Below are 22,596 nucleotides of genomic sequence, written 5' to 3' on the forward strand. Positions count from 1 at the left end.
TATATTCTTTAGAGTTGAAGTTCCATCAGTCACACCCACATTGTCGGATAAAGAAAGAAGAAAGGTGGTACTAAACTGGTTTTTTATTACGTAGATCTGATGCATGGAAGATTACTACACAGAATAGACAGAACAGTCAACAGTGCACAATCCTTTCTTCCAGACTTGACAAAAACCAGAGCTGCAAATCGATGTTGTCTTGTCCTATAATTATTATAGAAAGAAATATGATCATCTTAAGGATCTAACCACCATTAATTATTTAGCTTAATCCTCAGGTTTCCATTGTACCAGAGCTAATGTATGGCGGCCACCGCAGGCAACAAGTTTGGCAATCCAACGGCCATGCTCGCTCCCACGAGGCGGCGCAATGTCAATCGGAACTTCCTCTGGTTGCCCAGTTGTTACCTTCCTTCCATATCCAAGCCGCCCATGGTCGCCCCGCCCAAACTGCCACACACAAATAAGAAAGAAGAATATAACTGTTAGATGATATAGTATTAAATTTACCTTTACCCATCAGTTTAAGTTTTTTGATCAATCAGTGATTTAATAATAACAAAGATTTGACAGTTCGTAATTACAGTGAGCTTTCAGAATCCCAAACTTCAATATGGTTTCTTACAGAGTTCTCAAAATAATTTAATGAGAAGAAGTGGATTTCAAAATTGTTCTATAGAGTAAAGTGAATCTAAGACGATGCTTTTGGATAATAGTGACTTAAAACACTATTGTGATCCTTCAACTTTTCACACTTTTTATTTGGCTAGATTGCAAAAAATAGTCCTAACTTTTGCCTTTTGTTTGAAAGATATCCCTATTCTTTCAAAGTTGCAATATTAACTTGGACCTTCCATTAAGGTTTCTCAAAACTATCCTTGGAGTATAAAATTCATTAGAATTTCGGATGAAAAATGGAACATGGAATGGGTGTGGCAATGTTCAGGTCCCAGCTCCCATTCCACGTCACCAACATACTGTTCTAAGTCTCAACATTCTGACAAGTTTCTACTCCAAAGATAGTTTGAAATGTTTATCAAAAATCAAAGGCAATACTAGGGGTACATTTTGTAATTTAACCTTTTTTTTATTTTGTTTTCGTCTCTAAAAGTTTAAATGATTTACTTTAGTGTCTCAATTTTTATTTATTCTCCCAAAGTCTATGAACCATGCATAAAAAGAAACAAGAATTAGTTTAATTCTCCCATTAAACATTTAACAAAAACATCGAAAGTTGTTTCACAATCTAGTACTTGAACAACCACATGTCTTTATGTGGTTTACTTGTCTAGACAAACATCTCTCATATCAAGTTTCAGTTAACTAATTTGAACGAACATAACGAGGATCAAATAAATCATACAAAGATCATAATGCTTTTTTTTATATCCATGAGCGTCTGAGCCAACTTACGCACACCTCGACTAATCTCATGGGACAACCCGCCTAACCCTACAACATTTGGATATCAAGGAAACTCGTAAGATATCAAATCCTAGGTAAGTGGCCACCTTGGATTGAACCCACGATCTCTTAGTCTTTTATCAAGGGGATGTTCTCTTATTTACCACTAGGTCAACCCATGATGGTTTACAAAGTTCAGAAGTTAAAAGAGACAAAAATAGAATAAGCTGAAAGCTGATGGATCAAGATAACGTCCAAAATTAAGTGACATAATGATTTTATCCCTAAAATAGACTATTAGAAAGAAGATTTTGAATCAACTATCTCCATCAGTACTTCTAAAAGTGTATTCGTTTTGAAATTATTTAGGAAAAACACATTAGAAAAACAAAAATTCATAACCGGTTTCATCATTTGATGATGTCTCTCAAATAAGGTTGTTGATTAAGACTAACCGAAAACATGCGGCCATCACTGGTTACTGCAACTGAGTGTGTGCCTCCACATGATACCTGTACCAATGAATGAGATTATTGCATATTCAAAAGATTTCTACTTTTGTCAGATAAAAACTGCATCTCTAACTCTAACCATTAATTCTCAGAATGATCCTGAAATTTAATTCAAGTGTCTTTTCTTGTTTTCAAGAAAAAACTCCAATGGCACTTATTTCCTTTTGGTAATCACTCTGTTGTCTAGGGGTGCAAGCCAAAATCAAAAGATAGAATACTCTCTTTTTATTTATTAAGAAACTATTTGTTCGATAGGTTTATCCAAGATACCATAATCCTTTTCAAACCAGAATTATATCAGCTTACCAATGAAGGTTTATACTATAGAAGGTCAAAACTCGAATATATGAAACCAAAGGAAAATGTTTGTTTTCCCATTCGTGCATCAAACTAAATATCCTTACTTCACTACAGCCTTCTAAAATCTAAATTCATCCAGCCTTTAAGTTCTTAGCTTTAGGCAGAATTAGTGGGGCACAATTATAAAAATGGCATTTGTACCTGAACAATATCCTCTCCAGACAGAAGTTGAACCTTCTGGGGAACCATTTTGCTGCTCTTGTCATTATCTCCAAACCCAAGCCTCCCATGTTCTCCTCGCCCCCATCCATAAACCTGCAATAGCAGTAAGCTTCTTTATGCTCGAACATAGACAATGGAGGATGTATCATTCAATCTTCACCGAGTCCATCATTCATCAGTAAATTTTATCATAAGCATGTAAACCATGTTGATCGAAGACATAAGACTGCTACTTTAGCTATGAACTAAAACTTTTTGTCTTCTCAAATCTCAGAAAAGAGATGGATTTGATAGATTATTGTGCAGATCAATGTTTAACATATAAGCATTTGAATACAACCATCACAAGGACATACGACACATTATTTCATGTTCGTAGTTTGTACTAGAATCAATGCCAGGCCAAAATGATTGAAGTATCATTGCTTCATGAAATTGTAGAAGGTATTTCTTTTCAAATGCACTAGCAAACACCAACAATTATACAGCTCTAGCCTCTATGGAGATTGACTTCACTCAAAATATGTATTGATATCAGTGTACGACAATACATATTGGCATAGAGAACCCCTCAATATTAAGTGGAGAGAGAGCGAGAGCATACCTCTCCGCTATCTGTCAATGCAGTTGAATGCCATCCTCCAGCTGCAATATCAACCTTTGGATAAAGATGTGGTAAATTAATTAACAAGGTAGCCATATCAGCTGCTTTTATTTTAATGGCTAAACATAGGAAATATATCTTTGTCTAAAAGAAAAAAAAAAATGGAACACAAACCAAAATAAGACCAGAAAGCCCTTGAACAGGAATTGGCTGTGATCTTGGTTGTGTGTCACCAGTTCCAAGCTGTCCATATTCATTATTACCCCATGCCCATAAAGTTCCATCTTCTTGGAGAGCTAAATTATGAAATGCCCCAACTGCAATAAGCCTCACCATATCAAGACCTTGAACCCGTACAGGAACAGAAATTTGCTTTCTGCAAACAATATTCTCAATATATTAGATCATTGCATACAATGAAAACAGACCAAGTACTTGAAACAATTCTAGTTAAATATGTGAGAATAACGATAATGACAAGAGTGGTTGTGACACAAAAAAAATGTTCACGACAGTGGAAAAAGATGGCCATTGTAGTTTAAAATAAGCAAATCTAATTAATGAACATATCTATATGGATGACTATGACAGTGCAAAAATGTCCATTATAGTTCAAAATAAGTAAACAGAATAGAAATGTTTGGTGATATCATAATTAAAAGTTATAGGACCATACATATCTCCAGGTGGCCATGGTTGGCCCCACGTCCATACATGTCCTTCACGTGTAAGTACCACAGAGTGTGTACCTCCTGCAGCAACCTATCACAGAGAAAAAGGAGTGCGTTTCTCAACCAACTTGAGATAAGCATGAAACAATCTTCCATGAGATATGCATTCAAGACAGAGCCCTAAGAGATTAAAAAGAGTCATGTTAGAATCAAACCAAATCTTTGATCTGCGTCTACCTACTTGCATGTAATGTCAGGAACAAACTGTGCCAAATTTATCTATAATGTAATAAAATCAAGAATAATATGGACCTCAGAAGCCTTGTTGTCTCTGAAGCAAGCTTCAAATTCAAATGACATTGAAGTCATGGACTTAAAACCACATTCACTATGTGATTAGGATGTTAAATAATCTGGAAGTTCTTTGGGACTAAATGTTGTAAAACTGAGCACTTGTCTCATGAGGTTAGTCAAAGTACTTGTAAGCTATTCTGAGACATGGTTACTAAAAAAGATGATAACATTTTATTTCCCTTCATCAATCATGGTCACCAGTCAACTAATTTATTTCTTTTATACAAATGCAGGGCAACCCCTTCATGATCTGTTATTGGAGAATTCCAACGAGCCCTAAAAACATTGGGGTACCATAACATTTGCAAGCCCCAATAAAAAATCAAAATAATGTCAGAAAAATTGCTCACGCAATCAAGCTTGGTCTGCTCGTCCAATCTAGCAAATATTGACACACATAATCCTGCTCCACAGTTTGATCCAAAAGTGAACTTATTTAAGCATTCGTTGAACAAAAACACAAATGTCTAGCTATGTATCCATTAGATTCAGGAGAAGCTACCTTAGACAAACCATGAATACCACCATAGCATTTTTTTTCTTTTTCTTTTCCTTTTTCTGGAGGACAACCATGAATATAGTCTGTCCCATACCAGATTGCTCTCCATTCTCAATATCATCATCACAATTGCTCAGTGTGGGACAGCCCGCGAAGGATTAATATTTTAGTCTGGATAATGCTTTTTGGTCAGCTGAATGTAGCTTCAGTCTTGTAAAGAAAGTTGGCAACCAGCTATATTTCTCCTTCAATATGCCCTTTGTGCCTACATTCGTTTGAAGACTCCCTCCACCTTTTCTTTGCATGTTCCTATTCAGCTTGGTGTTGGGAGAAGTTGCTGTCCTTCTTCAACTTTTCATGGGTTATGAGCAATGATTTTAAGGGTAACTTGCTGCAGCTTTTAGATGGTATAAATCTCCACAAATCCAGCTTTTAGATGGTATAAATCTCCACAAATCCAGCCGTATATTGTGGATTAATGCGGTCAAGGCTCTTTTGGCAGACCTTTGGTTTGAAAGAAATCAAAGGGTGTCTCATGATAAGGCTCTTGGTTGCCAAGATCGATTCGAAGCAGCCCGTCGGCTTGCTTCTTCTTGGTGTATCCTCTCCAAACATTTTAATAGCTATAGTTTATCAAAAGTCAATCTCAATTGGAGAGTGTTTCCCTCCCTTTCAAGTGATGGTTTTTAGCCTCTTCAGTAGCCAGCGGTTCTCTTTGATTTTTCAAACTGTTTGATTCTATTTTTGCCCCTGTGTTTGTTCATTTTGGGGAGTGTAATGCTTAGTGCTATTCTTTTATTTATAGCTAGTCTTAGTTTGTTTTTGGATGTGATGAGGGCGCTAAGGGGGTGTCAACCTAGTTGAGATGCCCGGGTGCGCTAGCTGATCCCTTTGGTATTCGGTTGTTATTCCGCTCATTATATAACCCTCTTGTACTTTGGGCTTTTGTTCGCTTTTCTCTTATATCAATGAATTGTTTCCTTTTCAAAAAATTGCTCAGTGTGGGATATGTAGATATCTTCAAGTGGCATATGGCTAGAATGTTAGTTCGAAGACTAAAAAGATCATATTGCAAATAGCTATCACAAGAATTATTTCATCGGATAAATTATCAAACACGTTAAAGAAAATGTTTTCCTGGTAATGGACCAAATGGTTCATTTCCAGAAATTTAAGCAGACGAGCTTAATTGAAAGGGTTCCTGTCCCAATAGTGTGATCGTGTGTAAGACAGAAAGGTCAAGCTGTATTGTGCATAGCATCTACAAGTAACTGCCTAATACACAAACATGATCCAATCTAAATGCTCACAAATATATTACCAGACGAACTATTAGCTTTGGAGCACATCGTTGAGGAATTGCTATATCTCTTCTCGGTGGCCTACCAGTGTCATCTTTCTTCTCAGGTTCTTCACCACACTGACCATATTCATTACCACCTGCACCATACAGACTTTACATGCTTACTTGCCTAGCTTGATCTAAAATATGAGGTGCCAGGAAAACCTTCCCCAAATAAGTTCCAGTTCCAAATAACCCAACTCTCATTTGGTTCAAGACCAAAAGAAAACTGAGTGTAACGGAATGAAATGAAGCTAGTACAGAATACAGACAACGTTAAAACTCAATCCAAAGATGTAACATTTGATCTCCCAGATGGTAAATGATAGTAAATACAAGACTATAATTCTTTCAAAAAGATTTTGAAACTTGCACTCTGAGGGAAGGCCACGAGTTTTTAACCCAAGATTTGTCTTCTAAGATTCACATGAGATTTATCCCTGATACATAAAAAGTTCACCAATCTATGATTACATGCTAAGTCGTAGCCTTTATGTAAATTGGAATCCCTAGAAATAGAATGAAAATATCAACTTCCATCTATTCTTTGATAAATAAAGTTCACTAGTATATGTCATACTAATACAGAATTGACCATGGTAGTTTAGCCCATTATTATTTTACAGCTAAAGCTTTCAAAAACATATTAAAGAAATTAACTAACGGATTTTGTGGATCCTATATCAGTGACTATGATGACAATATTGAGAATAACTGTTAGAATGTTCATTTAGGAAGATAACAATTGATCGATACATGATTGTGTCGTTTTAGCACTTCTATACATGCTTCCAATTCCCAAATAAGCTTTAAAAAGAAACTCAAGTACCCCAAGCATAAGCTCGGCCTTGATCATCCACAGCCAGACAGTGCCATCCCCCAATCGCTGCCTAAAAAACAAGACCACCATATGAAACTTTTTCTAAAACACTAATCGAGTAGTACACAGGAGTTCTTCAGCACTAAAATCAAAAATTACAAGCAGAAAACCACACGTAGATTGATTACCTGTACAATCTTGACATTAGAAAGAGCCTTCACTTGGCTCGGAACGTTCTCAGCTTTGGTTCCTGCTGGGTGCCCAAGAGTTCCTCTCTGATTCCAACCCCATGTAAACAGCTACAAATTCCCCACAAATTCAAAACCAAAAAGTAAGAACTATGAGAAAACAGAACGCCCAGAAGTGAATTAAAACAGAAGCTTAAAGACAGCGATTCGAATAAAACGTGACTGACCTTCCCATCTTCGGATATGGCGAGGGAGTTCCGGCTACCAGCAACAACAGAACAAACATTCTGAGACTCAAGGGCTTTAATGGCGCAAACCCATTCCCTTTCTTCGTTATTCCCCAATCCCAATTGACCATCTTCACCTGAACCCCTGAAAATTCGTTTACATTTTGGTCAATCAATTCAGTTGCTAGCAATCATTGACAACTACAGCACAAAATTAGAGACAACCATGATTACGGACCAAGCAATAATGGCAGTATCGGCAGCCATTGAAGAGCGAGATACAAAGCTCGAGCAGTGGCTGGCGTCCTAAATCAGCAATTTGAGCTAAACAAATCCGAACATAATCAGCTTGATCTAATGAAGAAATGCGAATGAAATACTGATGAAAACCTATGCGAAAAGAGATAAAGATGGAAATGAAAAAGCAAAAAGGTGAGTGGAAGTGAAAGACAACCAAAAAGAGATGAGGAATATAACGCGAATAAGATAGTTATATCGTACGGTGTTCTATTAGACTCGATAATTAGGTCAGTCCTATAATCTCGAACTAAAAGGAAAATGGCGGGAATTTTCATAAAGTATTTAGGGGATGTTTAGGGCAAAGTTACTTAGTCATGACATTTGCAAATTCCTTGGACAAATTAGGGTTGGGAATGAGATCGGGCCGAGGTGGAAAGACTCCTCATCTCCATCTCTACAAGATATTTTCCCACATCCCCGCCAATTAATATATATAATATATATAATATATATATATTTATTAAAAAAAATAAAAAAATTTTTCCCGATTTGACTCCATCCTCGGTCAAACTGGGGATTTTTCGCCCCATTCTAAATTAAAGTGTTCTCTCCTTTCTTTCTTTATTTTGTTCTTGAGTTGAGAGCAAGTATCCAAGAGTTCTATCAGATCTGAGTAGTTCAAGATTGCAATTCTATCGGAGTTAGTCGTTGTATTCTGTTGAGACGATCACTCTAATCTACTTGGCCCGTGTAGAGCCAATAATTGTCTTCAATACAAAGCTTACTGGAAGTGTGTCTCAACTATGTTTTGAAGTTTTTTCAAGTCTTTAGTTATTTTCATATCAAAGCCTTGTTCCACCATCTGGCTTTCGTTTGAGTTTGAATATTATACATTGAGTGTATGTTTCTAGTAATTGAGGTGTAATCAATTTGCTAGTGTATTCAGATCTATATATACCATTTCCCCCAACAATCTGAAGACATTTAGTATATTTGAACCAATGGCTGCAAACTCCTCCACCAATGTCACTACTGCTACCATCATTGGATCGCCTATTATCAAACCTCATGCTGAAAAATCAGAAAAGTTCAAGGGAGATAATTTCAAGAGATGGCAACAAAAGATAATCTTCTATTTCACCACACTGAATCTTGCTCATATTTTGAAGGAAGAATATTCAATTACCCCGCCAGAAGCTGGAACTCTTGAAACAAAAGCTGCAAAGCAAGCAAGCATGGAAGCATTCAAACTTCCTATACCGTAATTATATATTTAATGGTCTTTAGGACACTTTGTATAATGTCTATTGTAATGCCTAAGATACATCAAAACTATTGTGGGAGGCATTAGACAAGAAGTACAAGCTATAAGATGCTAGTACTAAGAAATTCCTTGTGGAAAAATTCTTCGATTATAAGATGATCGATACCAAGTTGGTAGTTAATTAGATGGAAGAATTGAAAATTATAATTAGTCGTTCCAAGTTATTGTTGTGATTGAGAAGTTGTCTCCTTTCTGGAAGGACTTCAAATGTTATCGCAAACACAAGCGAAAAGAGTTATCCAAGGAGAACCTCGCGGTAAAACTCCGTATAGAAGAGGATAACAAAAAAGTAGCAATGAATGAACAATGCATTGAGCATGACACTTAGGTTGTTTATAATCGTTATAAATGTATTGCATGTCTTAGCTTTGCATTGTGGTTTTGGTTGTTTCCGTTTATAAGTGTTATAAAGAAAATTAGAACTAAAATCGATAAGAAAGAGTTGCATGCGGATTTAGAATGAACTCAAGTTTTTTAAAAGGATTTTTAAAATTGGATTGAGATAGACCTAAGTTCAAATGGTTCTAAATAGTTTAGTAATCTAGAATAATCTTTTAAAATCGGTTTAATGGGATTAAATTGATTGAAATAAAAGATTAAACTTGTTTTAGATCTATCTATAAGGGACCTTGTGTCTAAGGCAGATTCTGTCTAGACTGAGATTCTTAAGCTGACGAAAACAGAACACCCCTACCTAGAAACCTACCTGGAAAGGTGAATTAGATAGATTTTCTACAAGCATGCGACAATTGATCAAAGACTCCGTTAAAGAGTTTAATGGATGATTATCAAAAGTTGTTTAACTATCCAAGGTAAAAGTTACTCTTAGGCAAACCTAAAAGTCACTTAGTTAAAATCCTTAGCCGTGTTTTTTCTAAGTAAACTAAACCCTAGGTTATAAAATACTTAGTGGGAGGAAGAGATGTATCGGATATGTCTATGATTCCACTCACGTTTCTCCCTGTATGTACACACCATGAGATTCATGCTTGGCATGTGGTGCCCTAAGAGCATCCCCCTTCGGATGGTGTTTGCATAGGTCAATATCAAGGTGGACGGAGAGAGTGTTTATAGTAAGTGGCTGAAGGGTGTGTGTCAACACAATTTATGGTCTCTGTCATTGGTTCACACCGTGAGATCATTCTATACTCCCTTATAGCGCCCTGGGAGCGTCCATCTTCGGATGGGTTTTGTGCAGTTGGTCAAGATCAAGGTGAACTCCAGAAATGGATAGGGTCGCTTTAGGTTTTGCCCCAATCGGATTTTTTCCCTTTGGATTGGCTGCTTGGGGCAAATCTCTAGGGCCTAAAATGGTGGGTCACACTTATGGGAGATTGTTAAGTAAGTTAATGATCTCTTAGCCAAATCAACGATGGCTAGTCGTTATAGAAACAAGATTGTTCTGGTATTAATGACTGGTTGAGAACTTCTCAATTCAGAGGAGGGATATTTGACCTCCTTTCGGCGGCTTTTGTCCTAAATCTTTGAAGCGTCATTGCGAAACTAGATGTCACATGGGGTTGATATTAGTTTTGCTAATACCTTATTGGATGCTGTTTGTTTTACAACGGGTATTTACTTAAAACCTAATGTAGGTCAATATATTTTTCTTTTCAGCAACTCGTTAGTATTTCTGTTTAGTGCCTTTAATATTATCGATTACATAAAGTGGAAAGAATCATGTACTAAAACGTATTTCGTGGCAAACGACCTCGAATTTGTCATGTTTGAGGAGTGTTCTCAAGTCCCAACCCTTGATGCACCGCAAAGTGTTCGCAATGCATATGAGATATGGATAAAGGCTAATTCATTGACCCGACTTCACATTTTGGTTAACATACCTGATGTTTTGGCCACAAGGGTTGAGCACATGGTCATTGCACACGAGATCATGGACTCGTTGCAAGATTTTTTTTAACGTCGGTTCTTACTTATCGTGCACAAAGGGATGGATGACAAAACCAGTAATGTCAGTTGTTCTGACACTGATCCCACTACTCTCCAAAAGAGAAGGAAAGATAGTAAATCTGATTTATTGGTTTTGGAGACGTGTTTGGTAGAGAATGATGATTCTGCCTTAATCTTAGATTCGGGTGCTACCAATCATATCAGTTCCTCTTACCAAGGATTCAGTTTCTGGCAAACATTGCCACAGGAAGAGATAACTCTACGAGTCGTTACTGGTGAGGTTATTTCAGCAGTTGTTGTAGGCAAACTGAAGTTATTTGTTGACAAGAAACATTATCTGTTACTGGATAATATTTTCGTAGTTCCTCATATTAAGATGAACTTAATCTTGATTAGTTGTCTCATTGAACAAGGGTATATCGTCTTCTTTTCTGAGAATAAAGTGTTTATTTTCAAGAATGGAATGGAGATTGGTTATGGTTCAATGGAAAGTAACTTATATGTACTAAGGTTGTTAGTCATAAAAGCCTTGTTTAACACTGAAATGTTCAGTACGGAAACAACAGTTAAAAGACCAAAGGTTTCTCCTAAAGAAAATGCCCATCTTTGGCATCTAAGGTTAGGTCACATCAACCTCAATAGGATTGAGAAGTTGGTGAAAAGTGGACTTCTAAAGAGTTTAGAAGAAAACTCCTTACCGGTGTGTGAATCATGCCTCGAAGGCAAGATGACCAAACGACCTTTTACTGGAAAAGGTTACAGAGCCAAGAAAGCCTTTGTAATCCGATGAATGTTAGAGCTCATGGTGGGTATGAATATTTCATCTCTTTCATAAATGATTATTCAAGATTCGGGTATCTCTACCTAATGCAACGTAAGTCTGAAGTCCTTGACAAGTTCAAGGAGTATAAGGCTGAAGTTGAAAACTTGTTAGGTAAGAAGATAAAAATACTACAATTTGATCGTGGTGGAGAGTATATGAACCTCCAATTCCATAACTATATGATAGAATATAGGATTGTGTCCCAACTCTTGGCCACAGGTACACCTCAACAGAATGGTGTATCAGAAAGAAGAAACAGAATCTTGTTGAACATGGTTCGGTCAATGATCAGTTATGCTCATCTGCCAGACTCGTTTTGGGGTTTTACAGTGGAGACTGCATGTTATATCCTAAACAATGTTCCCTCGAAAAATGTTTTTGAAACACCTTTTGAGTTGTGGAGAGGTCGTAAAGGTAGTTTACGCCACTTCAGGATTTAGGGCTGTCCGACACATGTGTTAGTGACTAACCCAAAGAAATTGGAACCGCGTTCGAAGGCTTGCCTCTTTGTCGGCTACCCCAAAGAAACGAGAGGTGGATACTTCTATGATCCGAGTGAAAACAAAGTATTTGTTTCTTCTTGGAAGAAGACCACATCTGGGATCATAAGCCAAAAGTAAGCTCGTTTTAGGTGAGATTTCTTATGAGACTGAGACTGCTGAGGGTTCAACAAGAGGTATTGAACAGGCCGACAAATCAACAAGAGTTGTTGAGGTCGGAACATCTAGTCAACCAGCTTAAGAGTTGATACTACCTTGACGTAGTGGAAGGGTTATGAACCCACCGGATCGCTACATGGGTTTGACTGAAACACAGAACATCATTTCAAATTATGGGTCGAGAATCGGTTGTCTTTTAAGAAAGCAATGAAGGATGTTGATAAAGATGAATGGGTTAAGGCCATAAACCAAGAAATGGAGTTTATGTACTTCAATAACATCTGGAAGCTTGTTGATCTGCCTGATGGGGTAAGACCTATTGTGTGTAAGTGGATCTATAAGAAAAAGAGATGTATAGATGGAAAGGTGAAAACCTTTAAGGCTGGACTCATGGCAAAGGGTTATACCCAGGTTGAAGGAGTTGGCTATGAGGAAACTTTTACACTTGTTGTCATGCTCAAGTCTATCAAGATACTCCTGTCTATAACCATATTTTATGATTATGAAATATGGAAAATGGACATCAAGACTGTCTTTCTTAATGGTAATCTTAAGGAAACCATCTATATGATTCAACCATAAGGGTTCATAGTTCCAGAACAAGAGCAAAAAGTTTGCAAGCTTAATAGGTCCATTTATGGGCTGAAACAAGCATTTAGATCATAGAACATCAGATTTGACACTGAGTTCAAGTCGTTTAGCTTTGATCAGAATGTTGATGAGCCTTGTGTCTACAAGAAGATCATCAATAGCTCAGTAGCTTTCCTGGTACTATGTGGATGATATCCTACTCATTGGGAATGATGTAAGGTATCTGACTGACATTAAGAAATGGCTAGTTGCTTAGTTTCAAATGAAAATTTTGGGTGAGGCAAAGTATGTTCTAGGGATCCAGATCATTCGGGATTGTAGGAACAAATGGTTAGCCCTGTCTCAGGCATCATACATCAATCAAATGTTGATCAGGTACAAAATGCAAGATTCCAATGGGGGTTTATTACCCTTCAGGCATGGAATCATTTTCTCTAAGCATCAATGTCCTAAGACACCTCAAGAGGTTGAGAAGATGAGACGGATTCCCTATGCTTCAACTGTAGGAAGCTTAATGTATGTAATGTTGTGTACCATACCCGACATTTGTGATTTCAGTCGGTATTAGTCCAATCTAGGATTTGATCACTGGACGACGATCAAGACGATCCTCAAGTATCTTCTGAGAACGAGGGATTACATGCTCATGTATAGAGATAAGGATATGATCCTTAAAGGATACATGGGCTCTAACTTTCAGACCGATAAAGATTCTCACAAATTAACATCAGGATTAGTTTTCACTTTGAATGGAGAGGCTGTAGTATGGTGAAGCATCAAGCAAGGATGCATCGCGAACTCCACTATGGAAGTCGAATACGTAGCCGCTTGTGAAGCAGTTAAGGAAGTTGTTTGGCTGAAGAAATTCCTTTCAAATTTGGAAGTTGTTCCAAATATGGATTTGTCTATCACTATGTATTGTGATAACAGTGGGACTGTGGTAAATTCAAAGGAGCGTCGGAGTCATCGTCGGGGTAAGTATATAGAGTGGAAATACCACTTGATCAGGGAGATTGTGCATCACGGTGACGTGATAGTCATGAAGATTGCGTCGGAGTACAACATTGCTGATCCCTTTACAAAGGCTTTCACGACTAAAGTGTTCGAGGGTCACCTGGAGAGTTTGGGTCTGCGGGACATGCGACATCTTATCTAGGGCAAGTAGGAGATGATACTGGGGTATGCCTTGTACATGTTTTATATTGTATTGTACATTAGTCTCCCGAGGCATTAGGATAAGTGGGAGATTGTTGGGATTAATGTCCTAATTCTCTCGGAGTCTCATTGTTTGTAATTATACACATTGTTTTATGAATAAAATAATTGTTATTTCATTCTGGCATTTACTCATATCCAATAAACTAAGCTCCATGGTTATCTTATGTAAACTTAAGCATGTATATGTGATATACAAGTGGATCATTCTTAAGTTATAACCTAAATAGGTCTGTAGTATAAGGATTAAGGTGGGATACCTGATCCTGGTGATACTACGAATACGACCCACTTTAAGGACGGTCCTTTGATTAGTATGGGTGAGAGTGGTCAGATTGCCAACTCAACATGTCTACCTTTTGGGGACTTGTCTCATTTGGAAGCTAGGAACTCAATTACACAAGATGGAATTCATTCATTCCCTAAAACAGGGGTAAGTAGATAGATTGCTCTCTTAAGGGTTGATTCCGGGGCTTGAACATAGTGGCCACAACTTTTCTTTGGAAGAGATGACTCAGTCATAGTAGAACTATGACTTATGTTCATTAGAGGATTCAATGATACTTAAGAAGTTAGATGTAACTACAGGGGCATAACAGTTATTGGTCGAGCTGTACTTACGAGTAATATGTGAAAGGTTATCGTACTGTTGATTGGTTAAGATGGACACATAATATATCTGTGGCAAGGAGAGTTCAGTTGTCAGTCTTTAGTGGAGTGCCTGGCAGTTAACGGATGGTGGATCTTGTGACTAAATAGTTTAGTCATACCGTTGGAGCTTCGAGCTACAGGTTCATAAGGTCCCCTTGGTAGCTCAATAGATTCAAGTTGAGGACCAGTTCTTGGTGTTGGTTTGAAATGTTCAAATTAACAAAAGGTAATTCGATTATATATGATATGATCGGTATGGTGTATGAGATATATCAAGTGGAGGATTAATGTAAATGAGATTTACATTAAGTACCATAAAATAAAAAAAAGAGTTATGGTTTATATGTTTCATGAGATGAAATATTAAAACTATAGGTTATAAATATGTTATGGTAAGTTAGTTATCATTTATATTTATAATAATATTAATTATTGGATAATTATCTCTTCTTCTCTAATAACCAATTGAGTGGAAGGTTATTGGTGGTTTCATGGTAACCGTGAGATAAAAGGAAAAATATTTTCCTAATTTTAGTAAGAAAAGAAAGAAAAAGATTTGAAAATTTGTGTTTTTGAGATTTTTCACTCTCAGAAAGTTCTCACGGAGAAGTTGTCAAGTAAATCAGATTTACTAAGCGATAACTTGGAGTTAGCTAAACGATCGTAGAGTGTTCTTACATGATAGACACTCAGCTAGACGATGAGCTAAACAATCGCGTAGCTTTTCCTAAATGATTGGGCATCGACCTATACGATAGGTTGTTCCATCTTCCACTTGCACAATCGTTTACACGATTGTGCTTTCTCCGGTTTTCTGCTTCTAACCAAGTCCATATAGAGCCCACCCTCTAGATTCTCACACCGAGAATACAAAGGCAACCTTCTTGGTGGTGTCATACTCAACTCGACACAGTCACGGTTTTGTGGAGGCTGTTCGCAGTGTTTGGGGTGTTCATGAACTTGGCGATCGCTTAGTTCGAGTGCGCGGTGTCCGTGTAGTGTAGCGGTCGTGTTGGACGAATGTTCGTGTGTTGTTGTGTTGCTGTGATCGAGCGTTTGTGATCAAGGAACTTGAAGATGAGTCTACAAAGGTTTGTTGATTCTTCCCTTAATCCGTAGTAAAGCATGCTGTAATTTCTATTTTATGCATAACCACATGTTTCCATTTGTGATTGTAATTGTAAAGTTCATATACAATTGAAATTTGGAAAGATCCTTCCATTGCTCATGGAAATCCTCGTGTCCGATTTCCTTCAAAAAAGAGATTAAACTCCACTAGAAGTTGAAGCCAAAGCTTACATTACTGAAGCTTCAAAACATAAACCTAAGAAGTAGAATTTCAAGAAGAAAAATGTGAATCATGGATCAATGAATAATGCTAGCAAGCGCATTCAAGGCAATTGTTGGGTTTGTGGTAAGAATGGCCATACTGCTGCAATGTACAAGCATAAGAAGGGACAAAGTTCCAACAATCAGCCAATGTCGTGGGAAATGACGATTTAGTTGTCGTCATTTCTGAGGTAAATTTGGCTTCAGACACCAAATGTTGGTTTATTGATACTAGTGCTACTAGGCACATTTGTAAGGACAAGTCATTGTTCATTACATATGAGAAGCTAGGTGGCATCGATAAGCTATACATGGGAAATGCTTCAACTGCCTCAGTGGAAGGCAAGGGAAAGGTCTTGCTGAAATGAACTTCTGGAAAGATAATTACCCTTAATGATGTATGGCATGTGCCAGAGATTCGAAAAAATCTAGTGTTAGGAACCCTACTTAACAAAAATGAGTTCAAACATGTTTTGAGTCAGATAAATTTATCCTTAAAAAAGGGGTATTGTGTGTATCTAAGTGATGGCATGTTCAAACAAAACATACTGGCACAAATGCCAAATAATAATAATAATATCAACTCTTCTGCTTATATTGTTAAATTGTGTGAAGTATGGCATTCTAGATTGAAACATGACAATTGTCGTTCTTGAAATAGAATAGTAAACTTAAGACTATTTCTGAATTTTAACATTGATAATAGAAACAAATGTGAAGTCTTTGTTCAATCAAAGTTTACTAGAAAGTCATTTTCATTTGTGGAAAGAAGTGATGAGTTACTTGATTTAATCCATGGTGATATATGGGACATGAAAAGTACTCCCACAAGATGGTAAGAGATATTTTGTCACATTCATTGATGGTTATAGTAAATATTGCTATGTATATTTATTCTATAGTAAAGATGAAACCTTTAATGTTTTGAAAATATATAAGGCAGAAGTTGAAAATCAACTTGAGAAGAAAATAAAGATGCTTAGATCAGATGAGGTGGTGAATATGAATCATCATCACCTTATGAATTCTGTAAAGTTAATGGTATAATCCATCAAACTACAACACCTTATTACACCACAACAAAATGGTGTAGTTGAAAGAAAGAACTGGACTTTAAAGGACATGGTTAATTGCATGTTAAATAGTTAAATATTTCAGGTTTACCTTAAAATTTGTAAGGGAAGCTTTGTTGATAGCAATTTTATACTAAATAGAATTTCACATAAGAAGACTAATAAGTCGCCTTATGAAGTATGGAATGAAAAGTTGCCCTCATATAAAATGCTGAAAGTGTGAAGGTGTTTGGCAAATATACAAGTTCCTTCATAAAAATGGACCAAACTTAGGCTTATGATGATTGATTATGTTTTTATAGGCTATGTAATGCATAGTGTTGCTTATAGATTCATCATGATTAAATCAGAAATATCTTACATCAATAATAATACCATAATGGAATCTATTGAAGCTGAATTCTTTGAGGATATTTTTCATTTAAATAAGGAAGAACATAAAATTATTGGTACCAAAAGAATTAATAAGTCTAGCTCTTCGAAAGATCAAGACGATCAGAATATTGAGTTTAAACCTAGAAGAAGGAAAAGTGCTAAGAAAGCTACTTCTTTGGGACCTGACTTCATAACTTATATGATAGAAGGTAAGCCTCAAACTTTTCAAGAAGCTATATCATCTCCCGATGCACCTTATTGGAAGGAAGCCTTCGATAGTGAACTATAATCCATTTTACTGAACAATACATGGAGTAAATGGATTTTTAAGAGAAAGCTAAAGGCTGATGGCATTATTGATAAGTACAAAGCCCAGTTGGTAGCTAAATGTTTCGCCAAAAATAAGGGCTAGATTTCTTCGATATCTATTCTCCAGTGACGAGGATTACATCTATAAGAATGTTAATTGCAATAACAGCTTTACAAAATTTGGAAATGCACCAAGTGGATGTAAAAATTGCATTTTAAAATGGGGACTTATAAGAAGAAATGTATATGGAATAACCTGAAGGGTTTGTTGTTAAAAGACTTGAAGATAAAGTTTCTAAACTTGTTAAGTCTCTTTATGGGTTGAAACAAGCACCTAAACAATGGCATGAAAAGTTTGACTTACTATATTATCAAATGGATTTAAGATAAATGAGTGTTATAAATTTGTCTATGTTAAAACTATAGATCAAGAGTATGTTGTTGTTTGCTTGTATGTGGATGATATGTTAATAATGGGTACAAATAGAAATGTTATTGATTTCATTAAAAGGATATTGAAATCAAACTTTGATATGAAAGACCTTGGTCTTGCTGATGTTTCCTTGAAATTCAAATAACAAGAAATCCAAGTGGATACATATTTTCTCGATCTCATTATAGAGAGAAAGTACTAAGAAATTTGATCATTTTGAGAGTAAGCCGGCTATTACTCTATTTGATCTAAATTGTAATTTGAAGAAATATAATGATGAAGGTGTGTCTTCTCTAGAATATTCTAGAGTTATTAGTAGCTTAATGTACATAATGAATTGTCAAGACTTGATATTACCTATTCAGTAGGAAGGTTAGCAAGATACACCAGCAAACCTAGGCATGATCATTGGAATGTGTTAGTTAAAGTTCTAAGGTACTTGAAGTACACTCTGTTGGGATTGATGTTCTAGTTCTTCTGGTAGTCTCGTAGTTTGTAAACATTTTGTACACATATTGTTATTAATAAAATAAATATTATTTTATAAGCATTTACTCAAACCCAATAAACTAAGATCCGTGGTTATTTCATGTAACTTAAACATGTATGTGGAGACATACAAGTGGATCATGCCTTAAGTAATAACCAAAATGGTATGTAGTATAAGGATAAAGGAGGGATACCTTATCCTGATGACACCACGGATACAGTAGATGTTACAAGTGTTATAAAGTGCTCCAAATGGTCTGATCCTGACCATTCATGTGGAGACATGCGAGTGGGGGTATCCTATACAAAGAGTTTGTATAAGACCGAACCATGAGATGATTAGTCTCTTTATATAACGCCGTTGATAATTGAGACTTACATTTCACTAGCATGACCATAGGTGACATGACCTTAATCATGAGTAAGTTAGAAAGTTCTGCCTATGATGGCGGTCCTTTGATTTTATGGGTGAGAGTGGCCAAAATGCTAACTCAACAGGCCTACTATTTTGAGGATTCGTCTGATTAGAGAGCTAGAAACTCAACTAACAAGACGAAATTGTCATAGTAGATAAATTTCTCCCTTAAGGGCTGATTCCGGGTCTTGAACATAGTGGCCACATCCTCTCCTGGCCCGAGATGACTTAGTAATAGTAGGATTATGACTTATTGTTCATTAGAGAAATCAATGGTACTTAAGGAGTTAGATGTAACTACACGGGGCAAAACGGTGAATTTGTCCAGTGCTTACGAGTGATTTGTGAAAGGTCATCGCACTGTTGATTGGTCATATGGATACAGAAATATATTTGTAGTGCGAAGAGTGCAGCTGTCGGTCTTTAGTGGAGTGACCAACAGTTAACGAATGGTGGATCTCGTGATTAAAGAGTTTAATTAGTTATTCACGTACCGTTAAGAGCTTCAAGCTACAGGTCCATGAAGTCCCTTGGTAGCTCAATGGTTTCAAGTTGAAAATTAAATTTTGGGTTAATTTGAAGTGTTCAAATTAACAATAGGAAATTCAATTATATGTGATATAATTGATATGATGTATTAGATACATTAATTGGAAGAATTAATATAAATATGATTTATTATTAAATACTATAAAATAGAAAAAGAACTATGGTTTATATGTTTCATATGATGAAATATTAAAACTATAGGTTATAAATATAATATGATAAGTTGGTTATTATATATATTTATAAATTATTAATTATATGATAATTAATTATTCTTTTTCTCTAATAACCAAAATGTGTGGGAAGTTATTGGAAGTTTTATGGTAACTGTGAGATTAAAGAAAAAATTGTTTTCCAAATAAATGAGTTGACAATTCACTTGGAATAATCTCACAAAAGGGCTATCAAGTAAAAGGGTTTTACTACACGATAGCATAGAGAGCATACACGACGAGTTACGAGTTACTATACAATAGTTGCTCGTTTACTCATTGCTACACGATTGGGCAGCAAAGTCTATACGATAGGCTTCATAATTTCTAAACGATTGAGTATTTCGTCTATACGATAGACAAACATTCATCTCCCACTTACTCGATCGTCTACCTCCTACTTTTCTCAATCCAAAATCATACAGAGCCCACAACTCCTGGATTCTCACACCAAGAATACCAAGGTAACCATTATAAAGGTGTTCTAATTCCGTTCGAGGATCGAGTTGGACTTGATTGGGATCGAGGTTCATTCAGACGTTCGTTGAGATCGAGTTCTGATCGTTGCATTCGAGTTTCATGCTGATTGAACGATTTGCTATACCAAGGTTCTTCAAAGGTTTGCATACTCTATCCCTTGTATCTTCATATTAAGTAGCATGCCGTAATTTCTGATTATGCATAATCGTTTCTATGTGGACTAAAATTGTCGTGTTCTTTCTCAATGGGATTTGGAACGATCTGCTTCCGCTCATTGAATCTCTATGTTTAGATTTCCTTCACACTCTAGACTATAGATTGCATTGTACGAGGTATCCACATGTACTAGAAGGATTTAGTGATGCTAATTAGATTTCAAATAGTTTGTAATTGTAATTCTATATGGATAGTTTGTATGCCATATAGAAAAATCCCACCTTAGGTTATGCATTAGTCATGCATCATCTCTTTATTATAAGTGTTATGATTTAGAGAAGCATGATTAAATTACGTAAGAGCATGCCAATGCATCATATAATATAAGAGTTATATTTATGCATGCATAAAGCATTGGCATGCATCATCTTTATATTATAAATGTTACAGAATAAGGGTGTATGGAAAGCATGTGTGCTTGGTTGTTGCTCGTATATAAAAGTTATGTATAATAATGATCGGACATTTCATGAAGCATGACACATAGATTAAATTTATAATTGTTATAAATACCTAGTTATGTAGCAATGTAGGTTTTAGTTGTTTCTTTTATAAAGGTTATAAAAAGAAATTAGAACTAAAATCAATAAGAAAGACACGCATGGCAACTTAGGTTTAAATCATGGTTTTAAAATGTTTAAAATTTGGATGAGATAGACCTAAGATCACGGTTCTAATATGATTAGAAACCTTAGGCTTTAATCTTTTAATCAGTTTAATAGGATTAAATTGACTAATAAAAGGTTAAAGTGTAGCAAATCTATCTATAAGGGACCTTTTGTCTAAGGCAGGTTCTGTCTAGGCTGGGATATTTAAGGTGACAGAAATGGAACACCCATACCTAGGAACCTACCGGGAAAGGTGAATTAGATAAATTTGATGCATGCATGCAAGGTTAAGGACATTCTATTAAAGAGTTTAATGTGACTACTTGAACTTGTTTTATTTCAAAGACAAAAGTTGTTTTTTAGCGGACTTAAAAAATGACTTAAACTAAAATCAGTAGTCGGATTGTCTAGGTTAATGAACCCCTAGGTAGAACATTCAGTGGGAGGTACTTGAGGCATGGGATGCTTCATTTAAATCTCTTGCATTTCTCCCTTATTGTCCACACCGTGAGATCTACCCTCGGCCTCATGGCACCCTAGGAATGTCCCCCTAAAGGATGGTGTTTGGGTAAGTCAATATCAAGGTGGATGGAGAGAATGTTCATAGTAAGTGGGAGCGAGAAATGCGACAGCAGGTCTCTCTCGTTAGGTTGAATAAAGTTTATGTGCATATTTCGAGACATTCTGGGAATATCCCCCTATAGGATGGCAGTTTTGCGTGTTTCTTTATTTGATCTCCTATAAGAGGATAAGATTACTTAGTCTCTTGTCCTAATCTGCTTCCTCCCTACAGTGGGCTCATTAAGGTGAGACTCTAGAGCCAAAAACGAGGGGTCACACTTACGCGGAATTGTTAAGAGTTAACAGTTCTGGACCAAATAAATGGTGGTTTTTAGGTTCAGTTCTAAGAGTTAGTTCTGCCTAATAGTTAAGAATGTCTCATCTCAGTGAAGGGGCATCTGATCACCCCATCGGTGACGTTTGTCCTGCTTCGCTGGGGCATTATTACAAAATAAAAGTCTTAATCACTTAAGTACTTGGAAACTATTTTTCTAAAACTAATTGGTGTTAAAATGTAGTTTAGCAAAAGTCTTATAAAAGTTTGTTCGTTTTTTCAACAATAGTTTTAAAATGGCTACAGCCACTATTGCTTTGCTAAGCGCACAAAAATTAACTAGCAACAATTACGCTAGTTGGAAACATATGATCACGACAATACTAAACATATGATCCCGCTCGAAATGTTCGGGAGGCATACGAGCGATGGACACGGGCAAACAAGAAGGCTCGAGCATATATCTTGGCCAATCTTAGTGACGTGTTGGCCAAGAAGCATGAGCCCATGGTCTCAGCACGTGAGATCATGGAGTCCCTGTGGGGGATATTCGAACAACCATCTGGACAACTCAAGCACGAGGCTCTGAAATACATCTTCAACTCCAAAAATGGAGGAAGGCACCTTTGTTTGTGAACACATGCTTAACATGATGATCCACTTTAACGTTGCGGAGATGAATGGATCTAGAATCGATGAGGGCAGTCGGGTTAGCATAA

The 22,596-nt window shown here is 36.4% G+C and overlaps 1 protein-coding gene across 1 annotated transcript; it reads right to left on the reverse strand.

The window, feature by feature from the left end:
- Positions 1-65: 65 nt before the first annotated feature.
- Positions 66-7,611, reverse strand: LOC120080209 (ultraviolet-B receptor UVR8-like). The gene is made up of 11 exons (XM_039034786.1): positions 7,382-7,611; positions 7,144-7,288; positions 6,917-7,027; positions 6,738-6,798; positions 5,888-6,006; positions 3,719-3,804; positions 3,217-3,418; positions 3,043-3,096; positions 2,418-2,531; positions 1,860-1,916; positions 66-450 (listed from the first exon to the last, which is right to left on the reverse strand). The coding sequence occupies exons 1-11, from the start codon at positions 7,408-7,410 to the stop codon at positions 268-270; spliced, it is 1,161 nt and encodes a 386-aa protein (XP_038890714.1). The 5' UTR covers positions 7,411-7,611; the 3' UTR covers positions 66-267.
- Positions 7,612-22,596: the final 14,985 nt, after the last annotated feature.

The sequence above is a fragment of the Benincasa hispida genome, chromosome 6, assembly GCF_009727055.1.
Source record: "Benincasa hispida cultivar B227 chromosome 6, ASM972705v1, whole genome shotgun sequence".
NCBI classification, from domain to species: domain Eukaryota; kingdom Viridiplantae; phylum Streptophyta; class Magnoliopsida; order Cucurbitales; family Cucurbitaceae; genus Benincasa; species Benincasa hispida.